This window comes from Lepidochelys olivacea, assembly GCF_965140295.1.
Source record: "Lepidochelys olivacea isolate rLepOli2 genome assembly, chromosome: 3".
Lineage (NCBI taxonomy): Eukaryota > Metazoa > Chordata > Testudines > Cheloniidae > Lepidochelys > Lepidochelys olivacea.
The window spans coordinates 122,049,105-122,070,714 of record NC_140413.1 but is presented as its reverse complement, the minus strand read 5'-3'; the positions used below and the strand labels follow the sequence as shown (position 1 = coordinate 122,070,714).

At 41.3% G+C, this 21,610-nt stretch overlaps 2 protein-coding genes across 6 annotated transcripts in view; both read right to left on the bottom strand.

Annotated features, from left to right (window-relative positions):
- Positions 1 to 14,732, bottom strand: part of LOC311518173 (solute carrier family 22 member 2-like) — a 32,860-nt gene extending 18,128 nt beyond the window's left edge. For all 5 annotated transcript variants that reach the window (XR_014710909.1, XR_014710910.1, XR_014710911.1 and 2 more), the window contains exons 1-4: positions 14,272 to 14,732; positions 6,163 to 6,266; positions 3,929 to 4,083; positions 1,112 to 1,280 (exon numbers count right to left, since the gene is read on the bottom strand). Coding sequence is in view for 2 of the 5 variants with exons in the window: in XM_084623720.1 (XP_084479846.1) it covers positions 1,112 to 1,280; positions 3,929 to 4,083; positions 6,163 to 6,266; positions 14,272 to 14,688 (845 nt within the window). In the remaining 3 variants the exon portion in view is untranslated. The remainder of the gene's footprint in view (positions 1 to 1,111; positions 1,281 to 3,928; positions 4,084 to 6,162; positions 6,267 to 14,271) is intronic.
- Positions 14,733 to 17,765: 3,033 nt separating this feature from the next.
- Positions 17,766 to 21,610, bottom strand: part of IGF2R (insulin like growth factor 2 receptor) — an 89,642-nt gene continuing 85,797 nt past the window's right edge. Inside the window, exons 46-48 of the mRNA XM_084624409.1 lie at positions 20,774 to 20,920; positions 19,921 to 19,990; positions 17,766 to 19,394 (exon numbers count right to left, since the gene is read on the bottom strand). Coding sequence (XP_084480535.1) covers positions 18,978 to 19,394; positions 19,921 to 19,990; positions 20,774 to 20,920 — 634 coding nt within the window. The 3' untranslated portion in view covers positions 17,766 to 18,977. The remainder of the gene's footprint in view (positions 19,395 to 19,920; positions 19,991 to 20,773; positions 20,921 to 21,610) is intronic.

Sequence of the window (21,610 nt, the reverse complement as noted above, 5' to 3'; positions counted from 1 at the left end):
TCCCCTCCCCCACAGCAAGCAGGAGGCTCCCAGGAGCAGTTCCAAGGCAGAGGGCAGGAGCAGCACACGGAAGTGGGGGGAGGGACACCTGAACTGCTCAGCAATTGATAGCCTGCTGGGCGGCTGCCGCACAGGGAACTTAGGGGAGCTGACAGGGGGCTGCCGGCCCACCCAGGTTCCAACCCCCACCAGCTGGCTCCAATGGGCTGGTCTTCCTGAAAACAGTGGACAAAGCAGGCGGCTGCCAAACAACATTATAAGGGAGAATTGTGCAACTTTAAACAAGCATGTTCTCCAATTGATCAGCAACATAACAACGAAACCACGTTAACCGGGATGATGTTAAGTGAGGAGCTGCTGTACACCATCACCACACTCCACACACACCCGGCTAAAAGCACTGGAACTCTCACTCCATTTACTCATGTCAAATAAAATTCACAAAAATAGACAAAGGAAGAAAACAAAACTCTATCCCCCCCTAATCCCCACGCCGGGCAGACAACTCTTCATGACCCAAGTGCTCATAAAAAGAAAAGAGTGAAACCAAAAAGATACAAGTTAATTATTTTAAACAATAAATCAAAATGATCTACTAAAAAGGAACCTATATTACTTTTGGTTGTGCCACAAAATATAGTGTCATTTTAAAAAAATTGTGTGCAACAAACCACTTTAAATAAAAATACTTCACCATTGGACAATGATCACTAATTAACCACCATTTCAAGGTGATGTCAGTCAAACTATGGTCCTAAATTATGTAATAATTTCCCTTTAAACAAATGTTCAATTGATGCATATATAAAATTCAGTTCTGTGTGTCAAATTATTTTACATTCAATTTTTAAAAAAAAAATCCATTAACAGCATAACGCAACAGAAGTTTGATTCCTAAGAATAATTAGATAAAATGTGCATGCTCTGATACAACCAAGGATTGAACATTAAAGAAGCCTATTCCCACTCTTTATTGGTGTAGATCTGCAGTTAACCAGAGTAATGTGCATGTAAGCAGTATACAACATTCTCCTACAGCTCTTTAGCATCTCTCTTGGATGAAGGGAAATTGCATTTTAAATCTTCTGCTGAGGTATATGAAAGTCCTTACCAGTAATAGAACAAGAGGAGGAAGCACGGTAGAGTAACAGCAAGCTGCAGCCATCTCCAGTGTGGAATAGCATAAGCAACACCATCAAGGAAGAGGAGTCCAACTGTAAAGGCTACTTGATAGAGAATTCCCACAGTCTTCCTATGGCTTGGGCCAACAACTTCTGTGACTGAAATGTATATGATATAAGTGACTGCTCAAAAACAGAAGGAAAACTGATGGGTCATTTTAGAGATGGAAGAACCAAGAAACCCTACTCCAGAAACAAGAGGTTTCAAGCATTTTGGGAGGTGTAGGTTTCTTTTCAGGGATTCTGGAGGCAAACACTAATTCTCTGAACAATGTTTCTTAAAAATTCTAGATTTTTGCATAAAATCTCATCACAAATCCTTTGTTACTTGCAGACCAAGCTTAATTTGCTTATGAAAATTTATTTTTATTAGATCATTGAGGTCAGTACCTATGTTCTTATTCCAGACTGTACTGTCCTTAAATCCTATTCTCTGTTATGGCATTCCATGCTTAAGGAAACGCTATCACCAAAATTTACATCTGGGATATTTTACTGTACAATACAACACTATCCTAAATAAAGTTCCAATCATGTATAACTGAAGGATCATATTGTGCCAGGAGGTAATAATCCTTTGTTGTACGACTGATGTGAAGTGGAGGGGGCAGTTGTTCCAGTAGTGGATATAATACTCAAATCACTAGTATATATATATATATATTGTGTGTGTGTGTGTGTGTGTGTGTGTGTGTGTGTGTATATAGAGAGAGAGAGAGAGGGAGGCACAGAATGGACTGGTTGTTACATTAGGTTTTCTTCATCTCAAACTTCTGGATAGCTACATTAGCTAGATGTTTCTGCTACAATGTTTAGCAGTATAATCGTTTAAAATGTTGGCATTTCAGTTTTGTCACCTTCAGAGTTAACACTCCACTGAGGTGAATGAGGCAGTTCGCACCACTCACAGCTATTGTTTTAAAACTGTCCACTTTACAGATTCAGGAAGACATGCAATGCTAAAGCCATGTAGCATTTGGAAGATTTTCTTTGCAACTGTAAAGGAGAAACACTTATATTTTAAGAACAAAACCTAAATTCTGCAACACCTAAGGGATCCCTAATGGCACCTTGGGCAACAGCGAACTATATTTAACCGACCATAAAAACAAAAAACAAAACAAAAAAAAACTAATGCTGGATCAGTGTAAAGTGACATAATCAGAGTGACACTGTCACTATTTGAGCAGTGCTGGATTAACACATAGGCAAATGAGGCATATGCCCAGAGCCCAAATTTGGGGAGGAGGTGATGGGTTTTTTTTAACCAATGCAGATTTTTGCACAAACTAAAAAAAACTTCACTGGGCAGGTCTACACTACCACTAAAGGTTTCAGAGTAGCAGCTGTGTTAGTCTGCATCCACAAAAAGAAAAGGAGTACTTGTGGCACCTTAGAGACTAACAAATGTATCTGAGCATAAGCTTTCATGAGTTACAGCTCACTTCATCGGATGCATAAAGTGGAAAATACAGTGGGGAGATTTTATATACACAGAGAACATGAAACCATGGGTGTTACCATACAGACTGTAACAAGAATGATCAGGAAAGGTGAGCTATTACCAGCAGGAGAGCAGGGAGGGGGACAGGGAGGGGGACACACGACTGCTAAAGTCAATCTAACTTACGTCACTCAGGAGTGTGAAAAAGATACCCCCCTGAGCGACGCAAGTTATATCGACCTAAGGACTGTCTACACTGGTGCTATGTTGGCAGGAGACGCTCTCCCACTGACATAGCTTCCGCCTCTCACAGAGGTGGAGTAATTATGCCGCCAGAAGAACGCTCTCCTGTTGGAATACAGCGTCTTCCCCAGATGCACTACTGCTACACTGATCCAGCTGCACTGATGTAGCTCTTCTAGTGTCAATCTGGCCACTCATTTGAGTGGGTGGCATTGCAACCTGGTGCATGGGATTGCAGCACTGCTCAGGTTTGACCCATCCACCCCCGTCCTGGTGACTAGTGCCACAAGCAGCAGCAGAACAAGCAGCCAGTCCAGCAGATCCACAGCATGGCCAGCCTGGCCATGGTGAGTGTACCTTACGACTGTTTGCTGTGATTCACATTAGAAATTGGGGCCCAGGAAGTGTACGTTTGCCTAGGACCCAGAGATGGGTTAATCTGGCTCTGCATGTGATCTCTTTATTGCCTTCCCACCGTCATCCTTCAAATGAGCATGTAATATCAAAGAGCACCAAAACAACTTCTGCCTTTTTCTTGGTAGGTATCTACTGTACTTGAGTTATTGTTTAAGATGTAAAGCCTGGGTTTGCCGTTTACTGCTCCCTTATGTATAAAGATTCCTCAAAGTTGTTTGTTTCCTCTGCTTGTTTCTTTACAGTCCTCCCTCATCACCTCCTCCCTTCAATCTGTTTAGAGAGCACTGGAGCCTAAATACTGATGTCACACCAAGATGCTGCACCCTTCCCTCTTTTGCATACTGGGGAATGGGAGGCTGAGCTCTGGGGTAAGTGGGACTGCATTTCAGGTAACAGCCTCATTTGACACCACTATTCTGATCTTCCAAAGACATCGGAATCTGAGGGAAGAAAAACTGATCTCTCTAAAGTAAACTGATAAGCAAGGGGAAAAGCAATCTCTGAGCAAGTCATATATATTCACTTTCAAAAAGCAGCAAAGGGCCCCTTTCTGCTTTCCAGTTCACATTTAGTCCAATGAATTGCCAGTTTTCCCTTCATGTCCCGTTACCAATATTACTCCCAGGGAAAGCACCAGTCTTACTCAGGATGTAGCCTGCTGTCCAGCTACCCTTGCTGACCAGTCCTTGTAGGAAGCGAAAGATCACCATCCAAAGGTAGCTTGGCGCAAAGGCCACAAGAACTCCAGAGATAGCACTTACAAGGATTGTCACTACAAGGCAAAGTTTACGGCCAAATCTGCATGGGAAAAGAATTACATTTATGAGATCAAAATTCAGACACACACTGAAGTAAACTGTTAAAAACTTCATGTAGCATTTAGAAAATCCAAACATTTGTCTATTGGAGGGATAGGCCCACATTAATATTATAAAACTACATTTTTCTGGTGTTAATGGGGGCCTAGTGCTCACCTATCATTTGGGTTAACTTCTCCATCGCTTTGTAATTCCATAAATGCTTTTGAGCAGTTTGGATGAAACCAAGTATCCCAAATGATAGGTGAGCAATAGGCCCACATTAATACGAACAGACCATAAAGGTATTCCTTCCTGTCTATTTTTGGAATTACAGTCTGTGTTGTTAAGTATGGAGGAAAGATACCTGAGAATGAATATAATTACTCTGCAGTTTCTTTTGAAGTACCTATGTAATGTGAGGATTAGGAGTAACTAATTTACATACAAAGGGCCTGTCATAAATATAAAGGGAAGGGTAACCACCTTTCTGTATACAGTGCTATAAAATCCCTCCTGGCCAGAGGCAAAACCCTTTCACCTGTAAAGGGTTAAAAAGCTAAAGGTAACCTCGCTGGCACCTGACCCAAAATGACCAATGAGGGGACAAGATACTTTCAAATCTGGAGGGGGGCGGGGAAACAAAGGGTGCGTCTGTCTGTGTGATGCTTTTGCCAGGAACAGATCAGAAATGCAAGCCTTCCAACTCCTGTTAAGTTAGTAAGTAATCTAGCTAGAAAATGCGTTAGATTTTCTTTTGTTTAATGGCTGGTAAAATAAGCTGTGCTGGAGGGAATGTATATTCCTGTTTTTGTGTCTTTTTGTAACTTAAGGTTTTGCCTAGAGGGATTCTCTATGTTTTGAATCTGATTACCCTATAAGGTATTTACCATCCTGATTTTACAGAGGTGATTCTTTTACCTTTTCTTTAATTAAAATTCTTCTTTTAAGAACCTGATTGATTTTTCATTGTTCTTAAGATCCAAGGGTTTGGGTCTGTGTTCACCTGTACTAATTGGTGAGGATTTTTATCAAGCAAAGGGGGTGTAGGGCTTGGGGGGATATTTTGGAGGAAGATGTCTCCAAGCGGTCTCTTTCTCTGGTCTTTGTTTAAAATGCGTGGTGGTGGCAGCATACCGTTCAAGGACAAGGCAAAGTTTGTATCTTGGGGAAGTTTCTAACCTAAGCTGGTAAAAATAAGCTTAGGGTGTCTTTCATGCAGGTCCCCACATCTGTACCCTAGAGTTCAGAGTGGGGAAGGAACCTTGACAGGGCCCGATCCTGCAAACCATCCATGGTTAGATCTTTCATTGACATGAATTGAAGTTTCTCATGTAGAGAGAACTTACACGATGAGGCCTGTAGAGCTTGCAATGCAAAGCAATTTGGAGGGGGAACGAAGGGGAATACATTATTAGGAACGTGGACACAACTTTTTCCAGTGACTGGAAAAATGGTTCTAATGGTTTATAACACAACATGCACTTCCTGTGCCCGGAGCCAGAATATATACACCCTGAATATATATACCCTTAATCTCAATGGGAGTCTACAATGACTTCATACCCTAGTTCTGAACATGGTGCTGCGGTTACGTAAATCACTTTTGTCTCATATTTGCATTGATATTGTATCTATTTGGCAATCTCCGACTATTATTTCTTGATAAGCAAACATTTGTCAAAAGGGAACAGGATGTTTTCATATCAAAATTGCAATTCATACCACAGAAAGACAGAATGACAGCTCCAACTCAGTTTTCTGGCTTTTGTTAACAATCAATATATTCATATAGGGTGTCTGGGTTTTTTGCACGTATCACCATAAAATATACTGAAAAAGCACATGAGCACTGCAGGGAGGGAGCTTGCGGGATCAGGAAAGATCTGCAGCTACAAGTAACTATAGACATCTCAGAGTCTGATATGTTTTTCTAAGACCGAGAGACTTAGAAGTGTTCATTCACTGAAAGGTGCATGAGCATGCTATTAGTCAGATGGATTTGCTTCTACATTTGTTTATTTTTAACTGCTAAACATTGATTAGGGATATCAACTATGTTTTAATATCCCACACATACCTGTCTGCTATGTAGCCGATGTATACCGATCCCAAAAAAAAGCCAGCATTCACACAGGACTGAAAGAGATCCACCTTCCAGGAGTCCTCACATACCAGGTTAAACTGAAGAGGCACATCACAGTTAGAAGGAAAACTCAGTGAATATATCCACTCCTTAAAACTAGAAACTGGTTGATACCAACAACCACTGTAGCCTTGCCTTATTAAAACAGCATTCTGTTCCAGGGTTGATCCTGCATTTTAAGAGTACCACCCAAAAGCCTCCACCAGGATTAGGACTCCTTTGTTCTAGGCACTGTATAACCATAGTTCATCACTATGGACTTGAACATCCTTGGACATAGACATGCAGGCAACTCTGGTCCCTTTGGCAGCTTCCACTGGGGGCTGGCAGCTACGGTCCCAGCCGCGATTCCTGCTTCTTCTCCAACTATAAATCAGTAGCCCTGGCTGCTCTAATAGGGGTCTCAAATTTTCTTTGCAATGAAGATTCTAGATGCCTATAACAAGCAGCAAACATCACGTGACCTCCGCTGGGCCATAGTCTGAGTGCAACTGCCTTGAAATACTGTGCACTCTGAGCAGAAACAGTTTGAATTTGCTGTAAGAAGCCCAAGAAGAGAGGTCCTCAGAGCTTGCTGGGCCTGAACACAAGGTCTTCAAGACACTGGGGGGGCTTTGGAGAGCTAAAGCAGGATTGTCCCTATGCAAGTGTTATCCAGAATCAACCCTGTTAGATATTGGCTACTCATCCTTGGGTTTTGTGCATAGTTTTAGAAAATGTTTCGTAAAGAAATATTGGTTGGGGGGGCGTGAATGGGAGGTGTTAAAGGATGTAAATCTGTCTGTATATCCCTTTCCTTCCTGCTGGTGTTCGGTTAATTAAAGCTATGTATTTGTAATCCACACACCAAGATGTGTTTACTACTGTGCTGGTGTACTTCTGGCTATAGGGGTTACCACAGGACAAAGGCTGGTGCTTCCCCTGTGTTACCTTTACACTCTGTGATTTTTTTTCCATGTCCATTGCTGCACAGCCAAGTAAGGGCTGAAAGGAAGGAGCTAGGGCCTTTGTTGGAGGCCCACAGTTGCAACCACGCTGGAAGTTGTGGGCAGTGGTGGGGATCCTTATCCAAACCCTTTAAACAAAACTTCAGACTTGATCAAAAGACGTCTGCTCAACTGAGGTGCCCATTCTGACTCCGCAGCAGGGAGGCTCCCCCAGTGTGGTTGGCAGCAGGCCAGTTACCGAGATCCTACTGTTCTTTTCAAAGATATTTAAATAGAAGAATGTTTAAGGTAAAGAAAGTTACGATTAGCAAAAAAGTAGGTTTTCAAACAAAATTTTTGTCTGTTTCTCCATCTGTGAACAAGTGTTTGACTCAGCGCTGCAGGAGGCAATTAATCTAGTTCTTGCCAGTAGAGGCAATTCCAATGGAATAAAGCAAATATTGACAGTGCATCTTCCCCGGGGACCTCACTTCGCTTTAAAATTGACAGCAGAACTCATATGTGATGCAAGAGAGCTGACTCTGCAATAACATTGAGGCACCTGACTGCTCCAAATGCCTAACAGATACATAGGTAATCTGGGACAAAGTCTAACAGACCTATAATAATGATTGACAAGGAGAACAGGATTTTTAACTGAATTTTTGTTTACTTTTAAAAAAAAAAGCCTAGAAGTCAGAACTATCTGTGGAAATCTTTTATAATGCAGATTTACACAGTTATAGAAATGTTTTGACAGGCTCCCAAAAGCTATTCAATGCAAGATCTTTAACAAATTTAATGAAAGTAGAAGAGTGTTCCTCGTTCGGTCAAGATTTCCAAAAGCGATTGATCGTGGCGTCTCAGTTTGAGTCCCATCTTGAAATGCCTCAGAAAGCCCAATTTTCAAACAGTTGTGAGCACCCACTTTGAAAATGAGACACCTTTAAAGGTGCCATTGAGACACCCAGGATCAACAGTGACTTTTGTAAACCTTGGCTCACTGGACTTACATTTTTAGTTTGTCCTTCAGCTGCTGCTATATAGACAATACAAATAATTACAAGTTAACAAAAGGTCTGTTGCAGATGATAGCAAATATGAAGCTAAAATGCTCAGAAATTATTATTCATAAGAAAAGGAAGGCAGAGAGAACTTGTCTGTGTGTACAGAGCTCTTCAACACAAGGGGCATTTGGGCCAAAATGTTCAGAATTGACTGTTGAACGTCACACACCCAAATCCACGTTTAGACACCTAAATAAGTGGTCCGATTTTCAGAAAAGCCAATCATCTGCAATGCCCATTGTCTTCAAACTAGGCATGCTAAGAGGCTTAACATGGGTCATTCCCTCACCAACATTACCTCCTGTCATTTGGATACTCGCATCCATCTCAATAAAAAGATTTATCCTTAGAGCCACTTCATAGGCAATTTCACCTTCAGGTTCTCATGTGCTAAGCCAAAGCTGCAATGTTTGGGTTACAAACGCTACAAGGAATCTGCTTTTTAATTTTTTTTTAAATAAAATAATGGAAAGCTTTTATTTTAGATGCTTTAAAAAAAAAGATATTTTGGGCTAAATTTGATCTGACAAGGTCCCTTAAGACAATTTTCTTACTCTCTAAAAATTAACAATGAGGCTTCATGTTGAAACTTTTATCACTTAGCGTACACCTGTGAATGGTGTATTTTCACAAAACACATAATATTGCCCAATATGCACCTGTTATTTCTAAGGCTGTCAAGCAATTAAAAAAATGAATGGCGATTAATTGCGTGATTAAAAAAAATTGTGATTAATCGCACTGTTAAACAATAGAATACCATTTATTTAAATATTTTGGATGTTTTCTACATTTTCAAATATATTGATTTCAATTACAACACAGAATACAAAGTGTACAGTGATCACTTTATTTTTGATTACAAGTATTTGCACTTAAAAAATAGCATTTTTTAATTCACCTAATACAAGTACTGTAGTGCAGTCTTTATCATGAAAGTTGAACTTACAAATGTAGAATTATGTACCAAAAAAACTGCATTCAAAAGTAAAACAATAAAATTTTAGAGCCTGCAAGTCCACTCAGTCCTACTTCTTGTGCAGCCAAATCGCTCAGACAAACAAGGTTGGTTACATTTGCAGGAGATAATGCTGCCTGCTTCTTGTTTACAATGTCACCTGAAAGTGAGAACAGGCATTCTCATGGCACTGTTGTAGCCAGTGTCACAAGATATTTACATGCCACATGTGGTAAAGATTCATATGTTCCTTCATGCTTCAACCACCTTTCCAGAAGAAATGCTGATGATGGGTTCTGCTTGATAACAATCCAAAGCAGTGCGGACTGATGCATCTTAATTTTCATCATCTGAGTCAGATCCCACCAGCAGAAGGTTGATTTTCTTTTTTGGTGATTCAGGTTCTGTAGTTTCCACATCAGAGTGTTGCTCTTTTAAGACTTCTGAAAGCATGCTCCATACCTCGTCCCTCTCAGATTTTGGAAGGCACTTCAGATTCTTAAACCCTGGGTCGAGTGCTTTAGCTATCTTTAGAAATCTCACATTGGTACCTTCTTTGTGTTTTGTGAAATCTGCAGTGAATGTGTTCTTAAAATGAATATGTGCTGGGTCATCATCTGAGACTGCTATAACATGAAATATATGGCAGAATGTGGGTAAAACAGAGCAGGGGACATACAATTCTCCCTGAAGGAGTACAGTGGGAAGTCCCAGAGCTCAGGCTGCAGCCTGAGCACAGAGGTCTACGCTGCCATTAAACAGCCTAGCAGCCTGAGCCCTGGGAGCCTGAATCAGCTGGCATGGGACAGCTGCAGGTTTTTATTTGTAGTGTAGACATACCTTGTGTGGTTGGTCAGACCAGCCCCCACATGGTGCTGCTGTGTCTATAGATTCTCTGGGTGCTCAATCTCCTGCAGAGGCACTAGGGGAAAGCTAACCAGGTTTTCCCAGAATGCACCAATGTGAACACAGTTAGACAGTGTGGATACATTACCTTGTCTGGCATGTGGTTATGTTGTGCCAAGAGTTTGTGTGGATACAACTCAGCCATGTTTGTCGTCTGATGAGAATGGCACAAACCAGTTTCTAAAACACTGTTGCATCTATGTGTGCAGGGCCTTAAATAAAGGATCCTCTCTAGAAACTGCTTCTATATGGGCCCTTGAGTTTGCTAATAGGAATGTGGAGAACCAGCAGGGCAGCATGGCTTGACGTGGGTCCCTGGGCCTGGCACCCAGTCAATGGGAATGTACAACAGCACTATCGCTCACTAAAATCAGTGGCAGTAATTGGGCTGGTTGGTGCCTGCTCCAGAGGAGGAGCATACAGATGGTGACTTCTGAGGGAAGCATCGTGGAAAAAGACAGCATGAGGAGCCCTGCGCAGCCCTAGCCACACTGAACCCCTGAATCTGAAAATGAGGGGAGCAACAAAAGCAGGAAGCAGAGAGAAAGGGAGGTGGAAAGAAAAACAGGACGGCACCAGGATGCTAGTGAGAAAGATAAGGAAGGAGAGGGTCAGAGACTACAAGAAGTGCTGGATTTTGGGTGAAATATGAAGATGAGGTTGATTCTGCCTGTCCTTGGTGCAAGGGGTGAATGTCTCATAGGCAACAGCGACTTGGATCAACACGCTAGTTTTTGTCAAATTAAAAGCAGTTCCAATGTCCAAGCTGAACTGACGTATTGTACAGCAGTTAAAGTTTGTCTTGGTTGTAATAAGTGACTAGAGTTGTTCTTACTGGCATCTCCCATGAAAACAAAACCTTTAATGAACAAGGTTTTAGAACAATTTTTACAAGTAGAAAATGGAAATGGTGTTTTCTTCAGTAAATTTACAAAATTGTTGTCAATGAAGTGGAATCTGAAGAAAACTTTACACAAAAGTGTGTGTATTCATATGAAGATAATTCCTTTAAGCACAGGAAAATTAGTGTCAGAAATCAAAAAGTATCCACAATTAAGATGTGGAGATTTTCTGAAAATCTAAAGGGAAGGAAGTTTCCAATAAAAAAAAAACAAAAACAAAAAACCCCACAACCACAACTTTGTTTTCCCCCCTTATGGTTCATATGTTTTGTTGCTACAAAAATTGTATTTTTAAAACATTTTATCCCACTAAATCCAATTCTCCTCAAGTAGCTCAATCATTAGTCTAATCTAGACAGTAAATCCTTTTATTTTTTAGTTCGTTCATTCTTATCAATTGCACTTCAACAAGTGACGTTTTTCTTTGTAGCATTGTGCCCGCATCCCACCATCTGATCCCTGCACAGAGTCCCACTGCAGTCATAGGCACGGGAGCCCACTCACAAAGATCAGATTGCCATACTGGGATCAGAGTGAAGGACAACATATTGGCTGCCGTTACAAGGACTCTAAAGCACCACCTCTTCAATTTCAGCAAAGTAGGACATTTCCCTAACAGCAGTGACGACATGTTCACCTGCCTACCTGATGTAATGGGAATAGATGGCACAGCATTACAATAGCTTCAATTATTCCCCTCCAGCACCGCTCAGAGAGGGGTGCTGGGTAACTATTCCTCTTACCCATGGGACTCCACAATTCCCCCTTCTACATGAGACCACTTGGAGAGATGGCCATGGAGCCCTAACAATATCCCGATAACTCATTTTCCACTGACACGAACAATACCACACTACCAAGAGGTCAAAATGCCTATGAGATCAGTTCACGGGATGAAGGGCAGCTGCCTCAAACTCAGCCTGGGCAAAAGCAGAGTGTTACTGCTTGGAATGATGAAATGCCCAGAAGAACCATCCAAGGCCTTGTCTCTGGCCCACCCAATGGTCAAAGTGGCACAAAGCCTTGGGGTTCCATTTGGCTTATCAATGTGTGGATATGACCAAATAGCATCAGTGACAGAAGAAGCCTTCTTCCACTTCCAGCTCACAAGGACACTCCACCCTCTTTCTCCTGGACAAGGACCTGGCCACAATGATCCATCCATTTGTCACCTATAAGCGCCATCACTGTATGTGATGCTGAATGGGGAAACAATGCACAGGCCAAATTCAGCTACTTGCCTCCTCCACAGTTTAATGTGCTCATAGCAGCTAAATATGTACTCCAGTCCCTCCACTGACTCTGTCAAGGCTGATCTCCCACTCTGGCACTTCGAGTGCAGAAGGTGGGGGCGCGCAAGGATTCTAAAAATTAATACTGGCCACTCCAGGCTTGTATTAAACTCCCAAGGTGACAGCTTTTTCTGACCTTGGATGGGTAGATGCTGCCACCACCCAAGTGCAAAAACCCCTTTGAGAACCCAGGAAGGCGCACTTGGGAATTCTTTCCTGTGGGATACCCTCAAGCCCTTTCACAACTCCCCTCCAGAGAAGAGCTGAGAAAGAAAACAAAGGAAATCAGCTGTTGCCACCAGCTAATTAAACAAGATGTGCACAAACCTCTTAGGACACAAAATCCAATCCTGTTCTTAAAAAAGGTAAATTTTATTAAAACAAAAAGAAAACACATTTAAAAACTCAGGTTTTGTTAGATTTAAGAAACTCTCTTATAAAAATTAAACATCAAGAATAACCTTCTTGAGGTCCAGCTTAAAGGTTATAAGCAAAACAAAATTATTTGGGATTAGCACAGAGGAGTCCACAAGCCATAAAGAAATAAACAGAGATAAACCTAAACATGTCTTCCTAGACATTTCCTGATCTACTTACATATCTGGGGTTTCAACTGAGTAGTTTCTAGGTATGATTTGATGATTTTTCATACCTGGCCCAAGCTCTCACAGCATAGCTGTTCTGTCCCTTCTCTCCCAGAGAGCCACCACAGACCAACAATGTGGAAGTTTTTTCCCAATTTTAAAAAGTTCTAGCCTTTCTATTGGCTCTTTTGGCCAGGTGCCCACTCCCTTCTTTTTAACCTATGCAGGGAGACTTTTTAACCCTTTACAGGTAAAGCAAGTAGAGAACAACTACTAAGAGGGATTTTATAGCTAATTGGCTGGCTGGGTGTCCATAAAAAAAAAGAGAGCTACCCCATTTATCACAGACTCCCAAACTGCTTCTGCTGCCAATTTAAAGCCTTGGCCCTGATCTTAAAAGCCACAAACAGATTAGATCCCAATTACATTAGAGACCGCATCTCCATCTAAGAAGTGCCTATGTGTGTTTTTAGGAGAGATCAATTATCCTGTAATTTTTCTTACATCGCCCTTCATGTGGGGGTGTAAATCTAGTTTCAACAATCTTCAGCTTTTATGATTTTTGTCAAATACTTGTATTGGTTCTCGCAATTGTACAAAATATTTTAGCTTAGTTTCGTCAAACTTAGTTTAATCCTGTTTATACAGGTTTTTCCTACCACTGCTGTGAAGTTAGGTTTAACAGCTGGGATATTACAAGTGGTGTTCAATTTTTTAAATATCCCTTGGAAGTAATGGTTATTTTCCAATATTTGACAACATTTTCAGCACATTGGAAATCCATGGATTCTTTTCTGTGATTTATTTCCAATTTGGTTGACTAATAAATGAGGTCTCTTGTAGGATTGTGCATTATTTTTTTCCTATATGTAGCCATTTAATCTCATCATCTTTGATCCAACCTAATGAATTTAAAAGGTGTTTCACATTTGTCAAGGCTAACCCTTAAATTCTTTTTCCCCCTCAAAAGCTATAAGATGTAGGCCACGATCCTACAATGAGCACCGTGTGGGTGTAGGAATCCACTTGTGTGGAACTCACTGCACACGTCACATCTTATGTATTACTCTTGGTTTCCGTATCAAGTTTGAGATGCACGTATGCACTCTTCCATGGGAGTGCTCATGCAATTAAAGCTTTGCATAAGATTGTGCTCAATTTACACAAGGAACCATTTACCCTGGTTGAATGCAAGAGCCTATCAACACTGCAAACAATTCTGTTCAGCACTTCAGAACAGAAAATGAAATACATGTTATGCAATCAAACAGGCCGTAGTAGTCAATATATTTCATTATGAGGAGTCTCCTCTTTAATGAAAGCACTTCTGTTAAATTTAACCTTTGTCTGCCCTCAACTAGTTGATAACCCAGGGGATGGGGAGGAAGAAGAAAATATTCATTTGTACCTCAGTCACAATGGATGATCCTGAAGAACTGTAAACCCAGCCATCTTGACAGGGCGTGAGCGGGATACTGCTTCTGTTGCCATAAACAGTGAAGTTTTCTAAGGGGTTTATGCAGCCGAGGCCAGTTGTGTTCCAGTCCACGTTGTATCTCCTGCACTGACTAGAGAAAGACTCCCCATGTCTCTCCTGCTCTGGAACGGTGTAATTCAGCTCCTCTTCTAAACTCCAGCCACATCGGCTGCTCAACTCAGCAACTCCAGGGCTGAGACAGCGGTGTTTGGGAGTGAACCCCAGGAAAACGACACCCACGTAAATAGGGGCGAAGGCTGCAGACACGAAGCATAAGACAAAAGAGACTTGTTTCTGGAACAAGTCAAATTCCCCAATATGCTCTAGAATGTCATCTAAGTTTGGCATTTTTACATATGGCAACTCACTTACAGTAACTAACCTGGTTTCTCTTCCCAACACTGCTATATATTTTGTTGGCAGCGAAGCTGCTTAAGTAGCAATAAAACATTTGACCAAAAGTCAAAGAGCTACTTTATAAATTATTAAGCCGTGTATTGGCAGCTTTATTTTTTAAGTTAAATTTGACATCAAGCCTAGGCTCACCTGTGAACCATGGGGAATTGCTATTTGACCCCCATCAGCTCCCCTAGAATATTCTTCTTCTGATGGGCAGGAAGTGGGGTAGAGGGGCATGTTGTTTGCCCACAAACAACGTTAACAGGGCTAATAAAGTCACTTATTTGTCATTAATTACCCAAAACCTTAGTAAGGTACTTTGAGAGGTATCCTCCCCTAGCTGGTGCCTTATTACCTTGATTTAGGTAGGGTACTCAACAATATTTCTAGCTTAATACATTTATTAGCAAGAGTGTGAGAATGAAAAGTTTAGGGTTGCCATTGCTAGGCAACAAATTCTTTAGTGCCTGTCATGAACAGGCTTTGCAGGGGGTATTTAAAATGCGGTTCAATAGAGAGATGCTTTCAAGAAAAAAAACAGCTCCCACCTTTGAAGCTGAGCTTTGTAGTGGAGAAGAAATATATGTTCTGAAAAGCTTTGTAGCCAGATGCCCATTTGTGTATTTACCCTCAGCAGGGGTTTCCCCATTCCTCTCTCTCCACTTCCTCACAGGACAGGTGCAGTGGGATTGCTGTCACAGGTGAGGATTTAGAAGGCAGGTATTTGCCTGTGGACTTGTCCTCCAGCACCTTCACAGGGTGGATCTGGATTGTGGATAGAACTTCTTTGCACAAGGCTTTAAAGATTTCAGGAAAAACCTTTGAAGCATTCCCCCCCCCCCATGTCCTTCTCAAACCCTAAAGCTGAGCGCTCCCCTTCCTCAGTAGAATAGTTGTTTGAGTCAGAAGACAGAGATCTTAGGTTATTTGTCCCTATTCTCCACCTCTCCCCCCCCCTTCCCGCTCCAGCTTTTCTCTTTTGGGGGGTTTGGGCCTACTTCACAGGCATTCCTGCCCAGCTGTTGTCAGGAGTGGTCTTTTGCAGCTTGCTTTATGCAGAGCCTTGAGCCCTCTGGATACGTCTCCCTCAGGGTGGTTCCCTTCAGGTCCCACTTCCCCTACCCCAGGATCATTGCTGAACTCCTTGATTCAAACCAGGAAGGAGAGCTTGATATGAGCCCTGCCTCTCTCCCCAGGAAACTGGGGACCCATTTTAGGGCTTTGAGGCCCTAAGATGCCACAGGGATATGGTCTTCCTAATCCTGTTCTGTCCTGGGACTAACCCCTGGGGTTGGCTGAAGTTCTCTATTTGTGGAGTCTCTCCCCAATCTGCTTTGGGATCTCTTGATCAGGCTTTTCTGTGTTAGAGTCATGACTTCTTGGGGGCAACGGGACACTGAATATGCCTGTCCAACTCAGAGCCCCATGCCCTAGCAGTGCAAGGGTTGGCAGATGGAGAATGAGCAGGGCACATTCAGCCTCTGAAGAGCGCATAAAAGCTGCCTCACAGACAGAACACTGCTTAGATTTAGCTCAGTATTTGTAAAAGTTGCTCTGCCATGCCTGCAGGGGTCCGCGGAGCCTCACAGGGAGTAGCTGCAGCATTGGCTCCAGATAGCGGAGACCACTCCACTGCTCTTTACCAGATCCAGGAGAGGGAGAGGAGGAAGAAAGGCAGTAGCAAGCAGCTTTCCCAAAACCACACAAAAATAAAGGCTGGCAAAGAGGAGTCAGGAGCAAAGTGAACCGTGCTTGACTGTTGCTGTGGGCACATACGACCTGGCAGCAAGCTGAACAAGAGAGTGTGGCTAGCACAGGCTGTGCGAGAGCTTTCAGCTGCCTCCAAAACTGCAGAGAGGAGGGGAACAGGCCACATGGATCAGAATTGTGGAAAACGCTGAGCTACAGAACAGTTGGGTTTTTTAAGTCTGCTCTTTCATTAAAAAAAAACCCCACACCCAATACACCTATCCCAGCTAGAGAATTTTCACCCCCAGAAGGGAGGAGACACTGCATGAAGTGCATTATGCATTTTACATGGAAGGCGCCCCAACTAAAGTTACAGGCATCAGTGTAAAATCCTAAAACAGAAATGCTCAATCCAGACCAAAAAAAAAAAAGGCACTCTAACTCCACTTCTCCAAGAGGTGGTTTTTGAAGTGACGCACAAGATGGAAGACCAATTCACTGCAGGAACTGTGCAGGGAGGGGCAGCAGCTTCTGGATTCATCATTAACCCAAACCCTTAACTCTTCTTTAGCTATGTGTTTAACAGTGTATTTCTAGAATTGACAGCTTAGAGTCTGAGGGCCTAGTTACTTATGCAGCTTTAAATAGGACTCACTTAATATTCACAGGTAAACTCTGATTAGTAGAGTCAGTCAGGTGGGATCATTAAAATGATTTAGTCTGACTTCCTGCATAACAGGCCATCCAGTAATTCATGCAGTCCAGCCCAACAACATGTGGTGGAACTAGAGAATACTTCTTTTAGAAATATCCAGTCTTGAAGACTGAATAATGGAAAATCCACCATCTCTCTTGGTAAAAATGTTCCAGTAGACTAACTACCTTGGCTGTTGGAAATGTGCATCTTATTTCCAGAATCTATTTCCTCCCAAGAATTGGCCTTACACCAATTTTATTTCTAGATATAAAAGTGTTGTTCAAGTTTGGAATGCTGACACTTTCTTATATTTAACACGGCTTTACAGAATACACCTAATGTTATGGTTTTATTTGTTACTCATAGTTCTCCATACAGAATCTAGGGGGAAACCAAGTCTGAAAAAGAAAATCCATTATTTGAAATTTGCTTATAAATTCAGATGTCTGTGGTGACACATCTTAAGTTTCATCTTTAGCTTTGCAATCAGAAATGTTAACAGTTTCCAGCAGGAAATTTGGAAAGTGACTTTCAGGTTGTCAAACTACAATTTTTTTTAAAAAGTGTAAGCAAGAAAATTTCAGCTCTTATTTTAATACATATGGGAATCATTTGAAACATCCATTTCATTTATTTTATTGAAATTGCTGAATAGTTTATATTACACTAAATTTGATTCAAAATGGAAAACGTTTTATAAAATGAAGAAACCAGTGTTGAAACCAAATAAGCGAACCAAAAAGGTACAAGGAAGAGTTTCAAAAATTCTGACCAACACACACCTGTACATGTATATGAAACCATATTATCGCCCATAAGATAATTCAGAAAACACTGAGAGGAGTAGACTGCTACAGGAAGACTGACACCACCTCCATTAAGTTTGGCAACACTAATTCAGTGACCCTTGGCCCACCATATTTTATGCAGTTAGTACCAAAAACGATACCTGTTTTGCAAATTAAGGCTTCTCTAGGTCTTGGGCTTTTTAAGATGACAGAGTTGTGAATATGGCATTCTAGGAATTCTGCACCCATGACCTTGAACAATCCAGTTATGTCTGGGCATGCATAAATTCTAGTCCCATCTGCACTCAAGGGTAATATTTGGGTGCTTGTCAGCTGTTTAAGTAAATACCGATGAAATATGTCATGTGACCAGTACCAAAAATATCATGCAAAGACCAACCACCATTTCAGACTAAAGCTAACAGAATTGTACCTCTCGGTAAATGGTTTTCAATCAATTAAGTGTTTAAATTAGAATGGAATATTCAAATTTACAGGATAAATTAGACCAGTTCCAACATTTACATCAAACCACCCCAAACAAAAAGTTACTTTTATTTTCCTTCTCATATGATAGGTGAATCTATAGAATAATACCCTGCCGGCAGGAAGAACACGTTGCTTTTATTCAGCAAACCTGAGTAGTGAGAGTCAATAAATACAAGGAGAGAATTAAAATGCTAGCAGTCAAATATCTTGAATCTCAAGTGACGGGAAAAATTCAGATTTAATCCTGTACTTTGAAACAATTTTGTAACATGTCGTGCCTGTGCTGAAGGTTTAAAAAGAGAAGATCCTGGGGAGAGGGGGAAAAAGAAGAGAGAGAGAGAAAACGAACACCAACATGACTCAGCCAACTGGATGCTGGAAGTCCAGTCATTACTGAACAGATCATTGTAAACAACCAGGATTGATCTTTTTTTTCCCTTCCCTTTTGAATGTTTTCTTGTTAAAGGCAAAATTCAGAAGAAATCTCAGGCTAAAGTCTTCATATTTGGTTGGAAGTGTTTTGTTGTCCCACTATATATATCTATATTTATTTAATTAGGCACAAGAGGGGCTATTTAAACATTCAACAAGTCCTCATCGCTATCATCGTGGAACGATAGGGTATTCGTAGAATTCTGTGTCTTCCGTTGGCCTGGGTTAGGTTTTGCTTTCCTTTCCTTCCCTCCATTCAGCAAGTTGGTCTTGGCATCACTTCCAAGGCTAAATGGCTTCTTTTGCTGGTGTCTGTTCTGGTCTGAGCCTCTGGATTGCACCCCTCTAGTTGACTGAATCTTCACATCTGGAATAGTTAGAACTTCATCCTCACTGTCCAGGTCATCCACGTGGAGAGATGTCAAGGCTTCTGATTTAACAGATGTGGTAGTGATGTGACCATTTTCTTGTCCTCCTTTTCCTGGTCTCTGATTTGGTGCTGCAATTTCCTCCATAAGCCACTCCGTTTCATTCTCGTTAGCTTCTTCTTCAGTGTTTATCTAGAGTATGAAGACGGTAAAGTTACTAAATAATATTCAATAGGCTCTCAAGCACCCTTTATAGTCTCCCGAAATCCATCACCTGAGAACCACCAACAGCTCCGTCCTGCACTTTGATTTACCATCTTCCACTGATAAGCAAATAGCACAAAATACAGTGTTAGTGCACTAATACTACTTTGATCTCTCTATGCTGCCTTTTACATGCTGAGCGCACTGCCATTTTAGTCATCTTCTCTGGCTCTGTGCTTTCCCAGTCTGCCTTCTATTTGTTGGTCACTCCTCAGCATTTCCCTTAAACCTCCTCCTGTCCCCCGATTTGTGGGGACTGAAACTGTTCTGTTCTTTCCCTCCATCTACTTCCAGATTTAGTCTCAGCCAGCCAACTAGCTCACCTATAGTCACAGAGTTAGTTTAAATTCATTTAAAGTAATTGTAAGTAGAAGCAGCTACATATTACTGGTCTGTTTTTTAAATGATTTTCCAGAACCTCAAAGGTCATCACAACTATAAGTAGTACAATTACCTTTGTATATTTATAGGAAACGTTTGATGTTCTTCTGCAGCAGTTGGTTATCTTGTGTATCACAGTTTCTCTAAAACAAAAAATGAAAAAAAAAAAGTGTTTATCTTACAGTATTAGATCCCTATTTATCTTTCTGGAGAAAAACCAGTGATCAGCAATACCAAAACCCTTAATTTTCACTCTCTTCTGCCAGTCTTGGGAAATCTGCTCAGTTTCCAGTCAAGACAAGAGATCCAATACTCTTCTCACATACACCTTTCCAAGTCCATTAATTGAATGGGGTACACTAGTTTATCAGGGAAAGATTTGGTCCAAGACTATTCTAATTGCTAGCACTAAAGACTCAATTCTAGTATCTGTAGTCAATCACACCACTCCCTCTCTACATCTTGTCACCAATAAATGTTCTGGAACTCCTCTGCCTTCTCAAATCTAACAAAATTGCTAGCAGAACATTCACCTGGGGAAGAGCAAACTACATTTACTCTGCAGTGCTGAACATCATGTTAATCATGATAGCATTAACTTTTGTATTTGTTCTCTGCTGTATCTACTGGGTCAAGCTGAACCAGGGGAAATGCTTGAGTTTACGCTTAGAGACACCAACTTCAAAAGAAGTCAATTGCCTGAGTCTTCCATTACTCCATTATTGTTACACGTAACACTTAAGAGTACAATAACTGAACAGATTAGTCAGCCAATTTCTCCCATTTGTGTGGGTCTTTCATACCTGTAAGTACTTTTAATGCATTCTGAGAAACTGATTAGTTTTCAAGTGGATGCCATTCCTTTAACTGAAATCACCTTACATAACACAAGGAAACAATTTTCCCATTAGCCTCCCTTATCTTACCTCCTCTCTTTTTTGTAAAGCAACAAGATCAACAGACACGCTGTGAGAACCACCAGGAGGACACTCAGCACAGCCCCAACAGCTTGGCTTCTTCCCGAAAGGCCTTTGAAAATTTGCACTCCCTGGCCCTCTTTGCTCTCAGAACTTCTGTAGGCAGCATAGGAGACATGGTTAAGAGGACACTGCCTGCTTGTGTATAACAGTCTGAGGAAATGCTGATTAGAAACAGTGGATCAAACAAATTCAGTACAAGATCTAATGCCAGCTCTTGTTGGACTCTTACATAGCAGCTTCTTCAAAGGGAGAAGGTTTAGTGCATTTCTGTTTAATACACAAGTGATCTAGTTTATTCTAAACCAAAGAAATAGGAAGAAGGTGGTCACTTGGGTCTGCAACCAATACAGAATTATTGTTTAAAAGGACAGTTTTGTCAACATTACACATTTGCATGTAGTTATTAACAAGTAGAATTCTCAGTAACAGTTTTAAATATTTAAGGAACAAAAAAGCTGAACCCCAAACCAACATAGGATCTAGCTATGAATCCACAGCACCCCAATCCTGTGGAACCCTGGAAATTCTATAGAACTGAGCCTGCACCATAGCAAGTTATAGCAGGTGAACACAACAATGTGTCTTACAACAAGCTGTAACATAGCACCCAGATGCAGCTACACATCTTACCTTTGAGACCACGATCTATTGTGCCAATCAGTATTGTTTTATTGTTACCTTGTGCTCTCCCATCTGTCTGCATCCACTTGTTGGATCTTGTCTTATACTTAGATTGTAAGCTCTTTGAGGCATAGACCATCTTTTTGTTATGTTTGTACAATA